Source organism: Hydractinia symbiolongicarpus, chromosome 11 (genome assembly GCF_029227915.1).
Source record: "Hydractinia symbiolongicarpus strain clone_291-10 chromosome 11, HSymV2.1, whole genome shotgun sequence".
NCBI lineage: Eukaryota > Metazoa > Cnidaria > Hydrozoa > Anthoathecata > Hydractiniidae > Hydractinia > Hydractinia symbiolongicarpus.
Genome location: NC_079885.1, coordinates 7018196 through 7032034, shown reverse-complemented (window position 1 = coordinate 7032034; position 13839 = coordinate 7018196). Strand labels below are relative to the sequence as shown.

The 13839-nt window shown below is 39.7% G+C and overlaps 2 protein-coding genes across 2 annotated transcripts; one reads left to right on the top strand and one right to left on the bottom strand.

Moving 5' to 3' along the window:
* The first annotated feature begins 9850 nt into the window (after positions 1–9850).
* Positions 9851–11476, top strand: LOC130614086 (uncharacterized). The gene has a single exon (XM_057435482.1). The coding sequence runs from the start codon at positions 9851–9853 to the stop codon at positions 11420–11422; it is 1572 nt and encodes a 523-aa protein (XP_057291465.1). The 3' UTR covers positions 11423–11476.
* LOC130614087 (P2X purinoceptor 7-like) lies at positions 11446–12491 on the bottom strand. Its single transcript, XM_057435483.1, has 3 exons — positions 12203–12491; positions 11697–11817; positions 11446–11602 (listed from the first exon to the last, which is right to left on the bottom strand). Exons 1-3 carry the CDS (start codon positions 12489–12491, stop codon positions 11446–11448), a joined length of 567 nt encoding a protein of 188 aa, XP_057291466.1.
* Positions 12492–13839: the final 1348 nt, after the last annotated feature.

The following is a 13839-nucleotide window of genomic DNA, read 5'->3' as shown; positions in this document are numbered from 1 at the left end:
AAATTGTTAACACCTGACATTTTCGACAGCAAGTCTTTTGCTGCTGATTTTTGCGCTTGTGGCTCGAGCTTCTTCAAGAGCTTGTCAAGTTGTTTCTCTGTCGCTTTATCCAGCAACTCAGGCGTCCACTGCTTTTTTCCCAGAGAGTTGACGAGACTCAAGTTTTGCTTGACTTTTTCCCGCTTTCTCATTGCTGGTGACGGTGTGTCTAAGACGTCTAAAATTTCATTCAGTTCTGACATAACTTTTATTAGAGAGGAAAACTTGCAGTAGACGTACAAAAAACTTACGTACAACATTACCAACAAGAGTTCAAGTATCATTTTTATTAATGCATTTTCGTGATCAAGGCCAAGCTGAATGCAAACAGACTGTTTGAAACAGAAAATTTTGACATTTTGAAAACACTGAGACTATGTGTGTGAGATGCAAATAAATTTTTGAAGCATCCTGCGAGACTCAAAACATCCGTGGTTTAACATGGTCGGGATGCCACACTTTGGTGAGCAATTCTTGCTTGCAAACCGCCCCAGGACTGCTTCCATGTGCAAAGGTGAACCCACCTTGAGCTTGAAGTCGCTTGTCATCATCAACACTCAGCGCAATTTTGTTCAGCTTTTCGGTGAAAATCTCGTGTTTTCGACTGGTAAATCTCAGTTGCGTGCGATACAAATTTTGACAGGTCTGCAGGCTGTTCAAATAGTCTGCGAACGTGATCTGTTTCTTGACGACACACTTTTTTGTACCTTTTGCCTTCTTTTGCACGTATCCTTCGAGTGTCTTGTACGCATACATTTTTGACCTCAATGCAACAAATTCGATCATGATTTTGCCATCAAGTTCATCCTTCATTAAGCACAATTTTTTCTTGTTTTTGCCAATAGGCAAGGGACGTTTGTCTTCGGGACTGTAATTCGATGTGTCAAACCTTGATTCAACGTCACCTGCGATATCTTTATAGACATCGTCTGTTTTGATGTGGTAGACGAAACTATCTGTGTCCATGTAGCAAAGCTCTGCGCCTGCACCAAACTTCGGCTTGATGTAGTCGTAGTGAAACTCATACATCGTGAGTTTGCTCAAGTCCAAGATGGAGAGGCCGAGGTAGACAGGTTTGTTCATGACGACCTTCACTTTGTTCATTTCCATTGCCACAAATTTCTTGTCAAATCTTGATGTGCTGTGATAGTTTGGAGCTGATGCGAGCTTCTTGCGCCTCCATTCCGTTGTCACCAGTTTTATGTCACGGTGCTTGCGAACGTTCTCCATGGTCTTGCCAAAGACGCTATTATTCATCAGCTTAAAAATGTCTTTCTCAAAGTCATTTTTGGCATCCTTTCGCAGCTTTGTGTTCATGTCAATGTAGGGTTTCAGCCAAGCACTTTGCTTGAACTCAATGACTCGGTGCACCTTGGTGAGAACCAATCCATGCTGCAGTGCCTGCCGCAATTTGCGAATGTGCAGCACGTATTTTTCCTTGTCAAACACATTGCACGTCAACTTTTCACAGTCGTTGTTCAGACGCATCTTTTCAGGCAAGAATGGAAGGTTGTTGTGGAGTTTGTGCAGCTTCGGGTAGTGGACATCCACTTCAAGAAAATAGCCATCATCTCCATTTTTATAATTTTCTATAAAAGCTTGAGTAAAATTTTCGAGGTCTTCACGCCACTTAAAGCCGTGTGTTGGCAGCTTTTGTGACATGGCACCTCCGTACAGATTGTTGGCATCGATGTACAGCAGATACGAGATCAACAGGTTGACATCAAACAATTCCCCCATGTACGGATTGTTCGCCTTAGCATGGCGTTTGATTGCTTGGCAAATACCACCTCTGAGCCCCTTTTCAACCATCAGTAGCATGTCGATGTCTGTGAGAAGCTCGAGCACTTAACCAGTCACTTTTAGAGCTGCTTGCCATGCGAGGCCTGGAGCAGTGTAAAAATACGCTGGATCAAGCTCGTAGATGTTTTGACAAGTGTCTCGAAAATTTTCAAAAACGTCTGCTAAAAGAAGCGTGTCGCTCATCACGTAGAGATCGTGGTACTCTCCAAGGTTTTTGATGTTGAAAGCCTTCCACACCTTTTGAGCATGCTTGTAGTCGTTTTCGGTGATGTTTTCAAGGTTCAAGCTGTTGTAAAATTGTGCTTTTGGAGGAAGTGCTGTCTCTTCAAAACGCTCCCACGCATCCATGTATTCGTAGGGGTAAACACCCTTACGCAGCAAAAGTCTAAAGTGCTCGTCATTGCCCTTTGCATGCTTGAATGTGTTGGAAAATTTCTTCTTTATGGGATGCTCATTCAGTTCCACCGTCTTGTAAGAGCAGTAACAGGTTTGGCACTTGAATTGCGCCTTGTACTCTGAGTCAATCTCGATGAGTTCCATGTTTGATTTGCAGTCGTTGCAGCTGACACTTTCACTGTTGGTTCCAGCTAAATTATCCACAAGGCTTGACAGTGAGCTTTGCATAAACCTGCAGCTGTCGATGAACTTGATTTTGCAGGTCGTGTTGATTTCCACTTCTTTCATTTGGTTGGTTTTCTTGTTCTTCTTCATCTGCTTCAGCGGTTCGCCGTCTTTTCCTTGAAATGTGACGGATTGCTTGATGGAGAAGCTGATGTATTTTTCGCTGTTTTCACCCAGACATTCAAACTCGTGGCTTTTGAATTCCCTGGCCAGTTGCCTGATGATGATGTGATCGTCATACCGTGAGCGATTGTGCATGACCACCGGAATCTCGTTGGTGATGCGATATTTTAGGTTGCACGAACTGTGTGCAGCTCCTCGATACTGACCAGTGTAGTGATAGTGATCTCGAACTTTGCGCATTGTGATGTCTTTGTTGTTCTTCTTGAAAAGCCCATTGCAAATGAAGCATCTTTTTGCAGACTTGTGGGCTTCTTTCTCTTCGTGTGTCAACGGGATCATCTTCTTCTGTGGATGTCTGATAGCTCTATTGACTTGATCTCTCAGTCCCTTGCAAAACCTTTCCATGCAGTCTTTTCCACGATAGCAGTCGGATGATTCTTCAACTTCTCCATGTGCAAATTTGGTTATGAAGGCATATCCTGAAGCCACATGCTTGCTGACGTCTCTGGTGTGTGATTTTTCAGGGTCTCCATCACAACCTTGAACAGGTTCCAAGATACATTCTGTGTCTGCATAGATGACAAATGGCATTCTGAGCGACTTTTGCCCATCTTCGTGTTTGAGGACTGTTCCTTCTTTGGGCATGACAATCTCGCAAAAATCATGGTCCATGCACACTTTCATGTGATTGTCTCGTGTCTCTTGACTGCGGAATCCGTGCATGCAGTTTCGACAGTAGTGATCACCTTGATGTCTAGATGATAAGCCGCGCATGAGCGCAGAGTATCTTTTAATGGCAACGTAGTGCTTTTTCCCTCTTCGTTGAATGATTAGCACATCTGCCACCTTTTTACGTGTCGTGTTGTGTTTCGAAACATATACCTGTCTGACCTGAAAATCTTCTTCAGAAAAGTGGACATTCAACGCCACGTTGGGGTTTTGCCTTTCAAACTTTTTCCAGTGTGCGCTTGATGCCACTCCAATTGTACTGTTTAACAAACGGTTCGAGCTTCGAGATGCGTTGAGGATCGTTTTTGATTTCGTTGTGGTGCAGTGCTGCAATGACGGCCCATTTGAAGCACTGCTCGTCTTCATTTTTGGGATTGATGATGCAGTGCTTTTTTTGCAGCCATTCGGGTGTCTTGAACCATGATCTACCTCTCATAAGGTCAATCATGTGGCAGTGATACGTCATTTCCGTGATTCGCTTGAAGATGTAGTCGCTTTTTTTGAGTTTCTCCGATGTCAATTCAAAGCGTTTTAGCAGGCTTTTATACATCTCTTCGATCAATTCTTCGATGTCACTTTCTTCCATAATTGTGACAGCTTCACTCCATATTGGTTTTGTGAACTTGTCGGAAGGATTTTCCTTGTGCACAAACTCCACCACGAGATTCAGTTGAATCTTCCAATTCTGTCTAGTGTTTTGCAAGTCTGTGATGACTTTCTCCACATGTTGTTTCTGTTGATCCAGGTACTGTTCAATACTCACCAGTTGACCTTCTGGTGTTCCTTCACTTCGGAAATGTCGATAATTACCATCAAATCCACCTTCCGTTTCAACAGCACTGTGATCCACTTCTTCCACTTGTTCTTCTTCCACAGCAGCGTCTTCGACAGTCTTCCTCAAGGCTTGACCGTAACCAAGCCTCTCCTTAGCCTTGTGGTATAATAAAGAAGCAGTTTCACGCACACTCTGCAGTCTCTCTGCGAGTGCATCGCGTGTTGCTGCCACTGGTGCAGATACAGCCTCATAGAGACTGCTAATCATGCTTCTCAAGTAAGAAGTCATTTTATTATATGTTGGAAAATTTTCTAACGCACTGGACATTTTATTTTATGTTGTGACCCCAACCAGGGTGATAACATTGCGTTCGTACGAGAGTACTGCAGCACAGCGGTAATTGCCCGCGGTATTGACCCTTTGCGCAGAGGATCAATATAGCGAGGAAACAGTGCTGCGCTAGACCCTTGAAATTAGGGTTTGACTCAAAAAACGGTGAGTGCGCCAGAGAGCTCCACTTTCATTGTGTGTGGATAAAAGTATATCACATTTGATATTCGTGCGCATTTTAAAACATTCGTGTTTCCGTTACGGGACGCCGCTTACGCGGACACACAGACAGACGACGTCTATTATTAAAGAGAAGTTGCTAGTCCGTGGAAGAATTCACGGGGTTGCCCGTCCTTTAAATTAACCCGTTGCAACAAAGTGGACAAAAATATATCGCATTTGGTGTTCGTGCGCATTTTAAAAATTTCGTGTTTCCGTTACAGGACCCGGCTTTCGCGGACACACAGGCAGAATACGGCTAATCTCGGATCCGGCTTAATCACTGACGGTAATTTTCTGCGCATGCCCGATTTACTGGAGTGAAAACAAACTCTCTCGGAGCAGTTTAAAATAGTGAGGTGTCTTACCACTGGACGACAAACACAGATGTGGCTATAAAAAATAGTCGGTTTGACTTTTAAAGTCATGTCACTGACTGTGTTGAGATACCTGTTGTTTTCTGGCCTTTCGACACAAGGGAAAATACCATGAACCTTTTGGGACTCTTTTGTGAATCCAGCACGAACAGCAGTCTCAATTTTAAATAACAAAGTCCCTATGTGACTAAATGACTCATAAAGCCCAGCCATACATGTGCAGTGGGCAGAAAGAACATTAACATTTTTATGTCCACAATGATCCAGGGTATGTGAGGATCCTCATTTACTCTTTGAGAAGGCATAACTTCTGCCTTCAGTGAAATAAATGGCCATGTTTTGTCTTTCTTAAGTCAAGTAACCATAACGGAGCACAAAAACATATTTTTACATATTTTGTATATATTTTGTAAATACATGTTTTTATTCTTCTACAAAAGGTATGTTTAAACTGTCACAAAATTCTTTCATTGTAACTTCATATGCGTCTTCCCGTATTTCTCCCATTATATCACCAGGAGCAACTTCTCGAATGAAGTCCAAAACTGTTTTAGGGTAAGCATACTGGGCCTCACACGGACCCATCTCTTTTCTGTACATACATCTTGCCCATAAACAATAATGAAAATAACGAATTTGTTTATTTATTTTCCTCTTTTTTTCCTCGAAGAAATAGAGTCTTCTAGGCTGCTAACAAAGAGTGTGCCATTATAACTAGAAAAGTTAACAAAATAATTTTAATAAAAAATAAATAAAAAAAATTATGATATATTTATAGCTACTTACCCACAGTCACTCATCTCCGTTAACATACTTCTTTTTTTTCTTTCAAGTACAGGTTTTTCGTGATTTTTGCTTCTAGAGTTTGTTTTTGTTTTACCCATACTCAACTGTGTATAATTGCGAATGTGAGCGAACACGTGCAGCATAAACAGAAGATGTGAAAAAAACCTGTTAACAAATAGTCGTTACCATAGTGATCAATTATTATGCAGAAGTATAAGATTTCTGTGAGAAACTTAAAAGGTCTTTTTTACAGTGTTAAATTTTTAAGAGAGTATCACTTACGTTTTAAATCTCTTAGAGAGCACGCTTAGCGTGAAGAGGAATGTTTGATCTAAAAAAGCTTATTTTTTATTTCTTGAGAATGAGTAGAACGCAAGTTATGGTGAGTTTTCTGACAATTAGTCTGATAGCTCTATTGACTTGATCTCTCAGTCCCTTGCAAAACCTTTCCATGCAGTCTTTTCCACGATAGCAGTCGGATGATTCTTCAACTTCTCCATGTGCAAATTTGGTTATGAAGGCATATCCTGAAGCCACATGCTTGCTGACGTCTCTGGTGTGTGATTTTTCAGGGTCTCCATCACAACCTTGAACAGGTTCCAAGATACATTCTGTGTCTGCATAGATGACAAATGGCATTCTGAGCGACTTTTGCCCATCTTCGTGTTTGAGGACTGTTCCTTCTTTGGGCATGACAATCTCGCAAAAATCATGGTCCATGCACACTTTCATGTGATTGTCTCGTGTCTCTTGACTGCGGAATCCGTGCATGCAGTTTCGACAGTAGTGATCACCTTGATGTCTAGATGATAAGCCGCGCATGAGCGCAGAGTATCTTTTAATGGCAACGTAGTGCTTTTTCCCTCTTCGTTGAATGATTAGCACATCTGCCACCTTTTTACGTGTCGTGTTGTGTTTCGAAACATATACCTGTCTGACCTGAAAATCTTCTTCAGAAAAGTGGACATTCAACGCCACGTTGGGGTTTTGCCTTTCAAACTTTTTCCAGTGTGCGCTTGATGCCACTCCAATTGTACTGTTTAACAAACGGTTCGAGCTTCGAGATGCGTTGAGGATCGTTTTTGATTTCGTTGTGGTGCAGTGCTGCAATGACGGCCCATTTGAAGCACTGCTCGTCTTCATTTTTGGGATTGATGATGCAGTGCTTTTTTTGCAGCCATTCGGGTGTCTTGAACCATGATCTACCTCTCATAAGGTCAATCATGTGGCAGTGATACGTCATTTCCGTGATTCGCTTGAAGATGTAGTCGCTTTTTTTGAGTTTCTCCGATGTCAATTCAAAGCGTTTTAGCAGGCTTTTATACATCTCTTCGATCAATTCTTCGATGTCACTTTCTTCCATAATTGTGACAGCTTCACTCCATATTGGTTTTGTGAACTTGTCGGAAGGATTTTCCTTGTGCACAAACTCCACCACGAGATTCAGTTGAATCTTCCAATTCTGTCTAGTGTTTTGCAAGTCTGTGATGACTTTCTCCACATGTTGTTTCTGTTGATCCAGGTACTGTTCAATACTCACCAGTTGACCTTCTGGTGTTCCTTCACTTCGGAAATGTCGATAATTACCATCAAATCCACCTTCCGTTTCAACAGCACTGTGATCCACTTCTTCCACTTGTTCTTCTTCCACAGCAGCGTCTTCGACAGTCTTCCTCAAGGCTTGACCGTAACCAAGCCTCTCCTTAGCCTTGTGGTATAATAAAGAAGCAGTTTCACGCACACTCTGCAGTCTCTCTGCGAGTGCATCGCGTGTTGCTGCCACTGGTGCAGATACAGCCTCATAGAGACTGCTAATCATGCTTCTCAAGTAAGAAGTCATTTTATTATATGTTGGAAAATTTTCTAACGCACTGGACATTTTATTTTATGTTGTGACCCCAACCAGGGTGATAACATTGCGTTCGTACGAGAGTACTGCAGCACAGCGGTAATTGCCCGCGGTATTGACCCTTTGCGCAGAGGATCAATATAGCGAGGAAACAGTGCTGCGCTAGACCCTTGAAATTAGGGTTTGACTCAAAAAACGGTGAGTGCGCCAGAGAGCTCCACTTTCATTGTGTGTGGATAAAAGTATATCACATTTGATATTCGTGCGCATTTTAAAACATTCGTGTTTCCGTTACGGGACGCCGCTTACGCGGACACACAGACAGACGACGTCTATTATTAAAGAGAAGTTGCTAGCCCGTGGAAGAATTCACGGGGTTGCCCGTCCTTTAAATTAACCCGTTGCAACAAAGTGGACAAAAATATATCGCATTTGGTGTTCGTGCGCATTTTAAAAATTTCGTGTTTCCGTTACAGGACCCAGCTTTCGCGGACACACAGGCAGAATACGGCTAATCTCGGATCCGGCTTAATCACTGACGGTAATTTTCTGCGCATGCCCGATTTACTGGAGTGAAAACAAACTCTCTCGGAGCAGTTTAAAATAGTGAGGTGTCTTACCACTGGACGACAAACACAGATGTGGCTATAAAAAATAGCCGGTTTGACTTTTAAAGTCATGTCACTGACTGTGTTGAGATACCTGTTGTTTTCTGGCCTTTCGACACAAGGGAAAATACCATGAACCTTTTGGGACTCTTTTGTGAATCCAGCACGAACAGCAGTCTCAATTTTAAAGGGGAACTCCAGTAAAAATCACTTTTTTCTTTTTTGTTTTATACGTACTCAGAAAAGCATAAGAAATCAAAAAAAACTTACTTCACTTGTTTTCCTTATTTAAAATCGTTGTACTAGCCTTCGCATATTCAATTTTTTTCTTATAAAAAAACAGACAGGCGCGATTTCATTTAGGACTGGACCCGATTATAAACAATGACATCACATCGTGCAGAAAGTTTAAGCGAGCGCAGAGAACGTTCATGTTAAGACCTCTGGCTTACATTTAAATCGCTTTTTGTATGTAAATTACGTTTAAATCTTTAAAAAATGGTTAGTTGCTCTGCGTTTGGATGTACCAATCGATCAGAAAAGTGTAAAGAAGTCAGTTTTCACAGAATCCCGTCTGTGAAAAAGAAAGAACTCAGACAAAAATGGCTAAACAAAATACGTCGTACAGGTGATCTACCAAGCGATCGAAGTTTTTATATTTGTTCGTCGCACTTCACAGATAGTTCTTTTAAAAGGGATCTCCAGGTAATAATCTTCCATATTAAAATATTGCCACTTCGTAAAAATGCCATTTTAGCTAGTCAACGCGATCAAAGTTTCTCATTTCTTCTTCATTTCATTATTTGTACTTATATCCACAACACAACCAAATAACGTTTTCTACATATTTATATTATAAAAGAACATTATACCAATTTCCAATACAAAGTTATCTAGTTAGACATGTATCTTTCGTAGCGCTCGTAAGTTTCTATTCTTTGTTTTTCAAAAAAGAAGCTTTTTGATGGAAGGACCTGCCGAATATTTTCAGGGGGTAAATGTGCCCATTTTATTAGCATCATTTCATCGGCGCTACTTCTAATCTTTGTTTATTTAGGCTGAACTTACTGGTATCAAAAGAAAGAGACAGCTGACCGAGGATGCTGTTCCAACAATTTTTTCTTTTAGTAAGCCTGAAAATTCAAGAGAATCGACATCAAAAAGATTGGAAACTTTCGCTAAAAAACAAGTGTGTTTTTAAAATTTATGCTATTGCCAAAATGTGAGTTGTGCCTGTCTTTTTTCTTGGAAGTTATTCTGATCATTTTTTTTCTAGTGTGTTGCAAAGGCTTTAAGTGTGGAGGATGATGTTGACCTTGAAGTATACGCTGAACAAGAAATAATTTCATTGGTTAAGGAACAAGGCGTTAGTGCAATTGTGGAAACGGTAGAGAAATCGGTTGGTGCCAATACTTTTACCAGGTCCGTTAGAACACAATGTGATCCCTTAGAGGCAATTCATCCTGAGATACAACCAACGAAGGATGTTTTAAAAGTGAAATTTACTCTTCCGCACGGACGATGTAAGTCTACTAACACCGACCTATCCTTTCCTCCGCAAGCTGACGTGACATTCTTGCTGAATGCAAATATGGAAAGTGATCATGATATCGTCTCTGGTGATGAGTGCCCTTCTGATGATTCTTTATACTCACCGCAATTACAAATTCACATCGACGACAGTTATGATGAAAATATCAGCGAAGAAGAGTCTTTTGACACTGCTGAATGTAACCCAGGGCTCAAAAGCGACGCACAATTTCTTGTTTTCTGGTCTTGTCTGTTGACATTATTTCAAGTTTGTTTCACGTGTTTACAAAAAACGTGCATTACTCGTGTGGTAAAACGTGGAACTCTTATCATTGTTACTAGTATTTGTCCAAATAAACATGTTTTCAGCTGGCAGTCTCAACCTATCGTAAATGGAAGAGCAGCAGGGAACTTATTACTTTCTGCAGCCATATTGTATTCCGGAAACACATACGCCCGCATTGCCGAAATGATGAGTATTTTGAGGCTTCAGTTTATCTCTAAGTCCACCTTCTATGATATTCAAAGGTCCGTTCTTTTTCCAAAATTAAACACTTTTTATAAAAAATATCGAAATAACATTTATTCTGAGTGCGCTGCGAAAGAAGGGAATTTGATTGGTGATGGGCGAAGTGACTCTCCAGGTTACAGTGCAAAGTATGGTACGTACACTCTAATGAGCGTAGACATCAATAAAATCATCGACTTTCAAGTTGTTCATGTTAGAACTGCAGGGAATTCTAGTCGAATGGAGAAGTGGGGATTAGTAACGCTACTAAATAAGCTGCGTGACCACAAAGTGACAGTTTCAGCATTAACAACAGATCGCCATGTTCAAATCCGCGCATTCATGAAGAAAGAACATCCTGAGATAAACCACCAGTTCGACGTTTGGCACTTTGGAAAAAGCTTGAAAAAAAGCTTGACTGCTGCTGCGAAGCGCAAAGAATGTCTTGAGCTGATACCTTGGATCAAATCCATTATAAATCATTTATGGTGGTGCTGCGCTTCATGCGACAAAAATGAAAACGTTTTACGTGAAAGGTGGCTTAGCATTCTTTATCATATTCGTGGAATCCACTCTTGGCAAGGCAATGAATATTTCCATGAATGTGCGCACCCCACATTAGACCAGCAACGCAAATGGTTAAAGTTGAATTCACCTGCATATGAAGCAGTGGAGACTATTGTGCAAAATAAAAAAACTCTTGCCGACATGAACTATTTGGCGCACTTTTGCCATACGGGAAGCCTAGAGGTATTCCATTCTTTGCTTACCAAATATTGCCCGAAACGTATTCATTTCAGCATGGAAGGTATGATCGCGCGCACGCAGCTGGCTGTCCTTGATTTTAACTCGGGGACTAATTGTGAACAGGCTGTTACCAAAAAAGGAGTACTCCGCTATAAACAAGTCTTTTCACGAGTAACACAATCCTGGGTCGTAAAAAAAATTACCGAGAAGAAAGAAAAGGCGTATTTAGCAGAATTAATGACGGCTACTTTGGAACCAATCGACAACGAAAAAGATAAGTTACCACAAACAGGAGAAATTGCTGAAAGAATAACAGAGGTTGAAAAACCCGACAAAAGCGATGCCATTAAAGCCATCAGGACAAGATTTAAAACGTGACTTTTTTATTTTTTTATTTTTATTCAACTTTCTTTGAATAAAACATATTTTTCATATTCTGCCGGATATTTTCTTCGAATTGCCCATACTACACAAGAAGGAATCACTCTTCTCACCCCTTTTCCCAATCGACTGTGTATCCACCAAGTGAACTGTTTATAACCAGCGTAACGATAAGATCTATATAGAAAAATAAGGGAGGCATTATTGTCAGTTTTTTACCTTCTTTTTCTCGGACAAAAGAAGGGCTTGGAAACGAGGTTGAGCTACTTACTCATTTTTTAATTCTAAAGTGTCTCCTCTCAAATCATGCAATGCAGATAACGCAGTTTCTAAAACAGCTTTTGTCAAAACAACCACTTGAAAATCAGCAGCTTCTGTAACGCATTTATGACCTATGATAAGAGTGATTTTCAATTATACAATATTTATACCCCCGTTTTACTAACTTATCATTTCCACACGAACCTTATTCGATCTTTCGATCACGCATTTCAATGTTCTCCATCACGGAGAAAATGTAACATTACATAAGATTTCTTTGCATTTGTGTGCAAAAAAAAGCGCATGCGGAGGAATTAGATTGTTGAACCGTGAAATAAAAATAAATTGGCTTGTGAAGTAAAAAAAAAGTGATGAAAGATTATTTTATTGAAGCAAAAGATAAAGTTTTTGACGAAAAGAATGTAAAAGAAAAGCGATGAAATATATTTTTTATTTGTTTAAAAAGGAAAATTTCGCTTAGAAAAAAATTATATTTGCAGTATATATCCTACCTACCTTGGAAAAACTCATCAGGAATTTCGTTTGACTCGACACAGCACACGCTTTCAGTATCGGTTTCCATTGCTCTACAATTTCCACATTCACACCAATTTGCATTACCCGTACGTGGCTCTGCATCAGTAAAAGAAACCTCGTCATTTTCTACACCGTTACTAACTTCTTCCTCGTCAGACACAAGAGGTTCAAATTCGTATGGCTGTAGCTTTGTAAAGTCTTTTTCATGAAGAGAATTATCCGATTCTGAGCTTTCTAAGTTATATTCTTCGTCATTATTACAAGACATCTTATCAACGAACAATGTAAACAGTAAGTAAACAAAACTTTTAGAAGGCGTGCTGCTGAGCTCACGGACTTTTTGCACGATGTGACGTATGCTAATTTATTCGGACCTAGTCCTCTCGACTTTACGCGACCTTGCAAATTTATTTGAAATTGAAGATGTTTACGGACGCGATTAAGGTATAAATAAAGATTTTTAACGATTGTAAAAGGTTTATTTTGACATATTTATGTATTGTCTTATAAAAATAACATTTTTTTCAAATATTTTTTTTTCACTGGAGTGCCCCTTTAAATAACAAAGTCCCTATGTGACTAAATGACTCATAAAGCCCAGCCATACATGTGCAGTGGGCAGAAAGAACATTAACATTTTTATGTCCACAATGATCCAGGGTATGTGAGGATCCTCATTTACTCTTTGAGAAGGCATAACTTCTGCCTTCAGTGAAATAAATGGCCATGTTTTGTCTTTCTTAAGTCAAGTAACCATAACGGAGCACAAAAACATATTTTTACATATTTTGTATATATTTTGTAAATACATGTTTTTATTCTTCTACAAAAGGTATGTTTAAACTGTCACAAAATTCTTTCATTGTAACTTCATATGCGTCTTCCCGTATTTCTCCCGTTATATCACCAGGAGCAACTTCTCGAATGAAGTCCAAAACTGTTTTAGGGTAAGCATACTGGGCCTCACACGGACCCATCTCTTTTCTGTACATACATCTTGCCCATAAACAATAATGAAAATAACGAATTTGTTTATTTATTTTCCTCTTTTTTTCCTCGAAGAAATAGAGTCTTCTAGGCTGCTAACAAAGAGTGTGCCATTATAACTAGAAAAGTTAACAAAATAATTTTAATAAAAAATAAATAAAAAAAATTATGATATATTTATAGCTACTTACCCACAGTCACTCATCTCCGTTAACATACTTCTTTTTTTTCTTTCAAGTACAGGTTTTTCGTGATTTTTGCTTCTAGAGTTTGTTTTTGTTTTACCCATACTCAACTGTGTATAATTGCGAATGTGAGCGAACACGTGCAGCATAAACAGAAGATGTGAAAAAAACCTGTTAACAAATAGTCCTTACCATAGTGATCAATTATTATGCAGAAGTATAAGATTTCTGTGAGAAACTTAAAAGGTCTTTTTTACAGTGTTAAATTTTTAAGAGAGTATCACTTACGTTTTAAATCTCTTAGAGAGCACGCTTAGCGTGAAGAGGAATGTTTGATCTAAAAAAGCTTATTTTTTATTTCTTGAGAATGAATAGAACGCAAGTTATGGTGAGTTTTCTGACAATTAGAGATAAAAAATTGTGAAAATTTTTAATACTAAATAA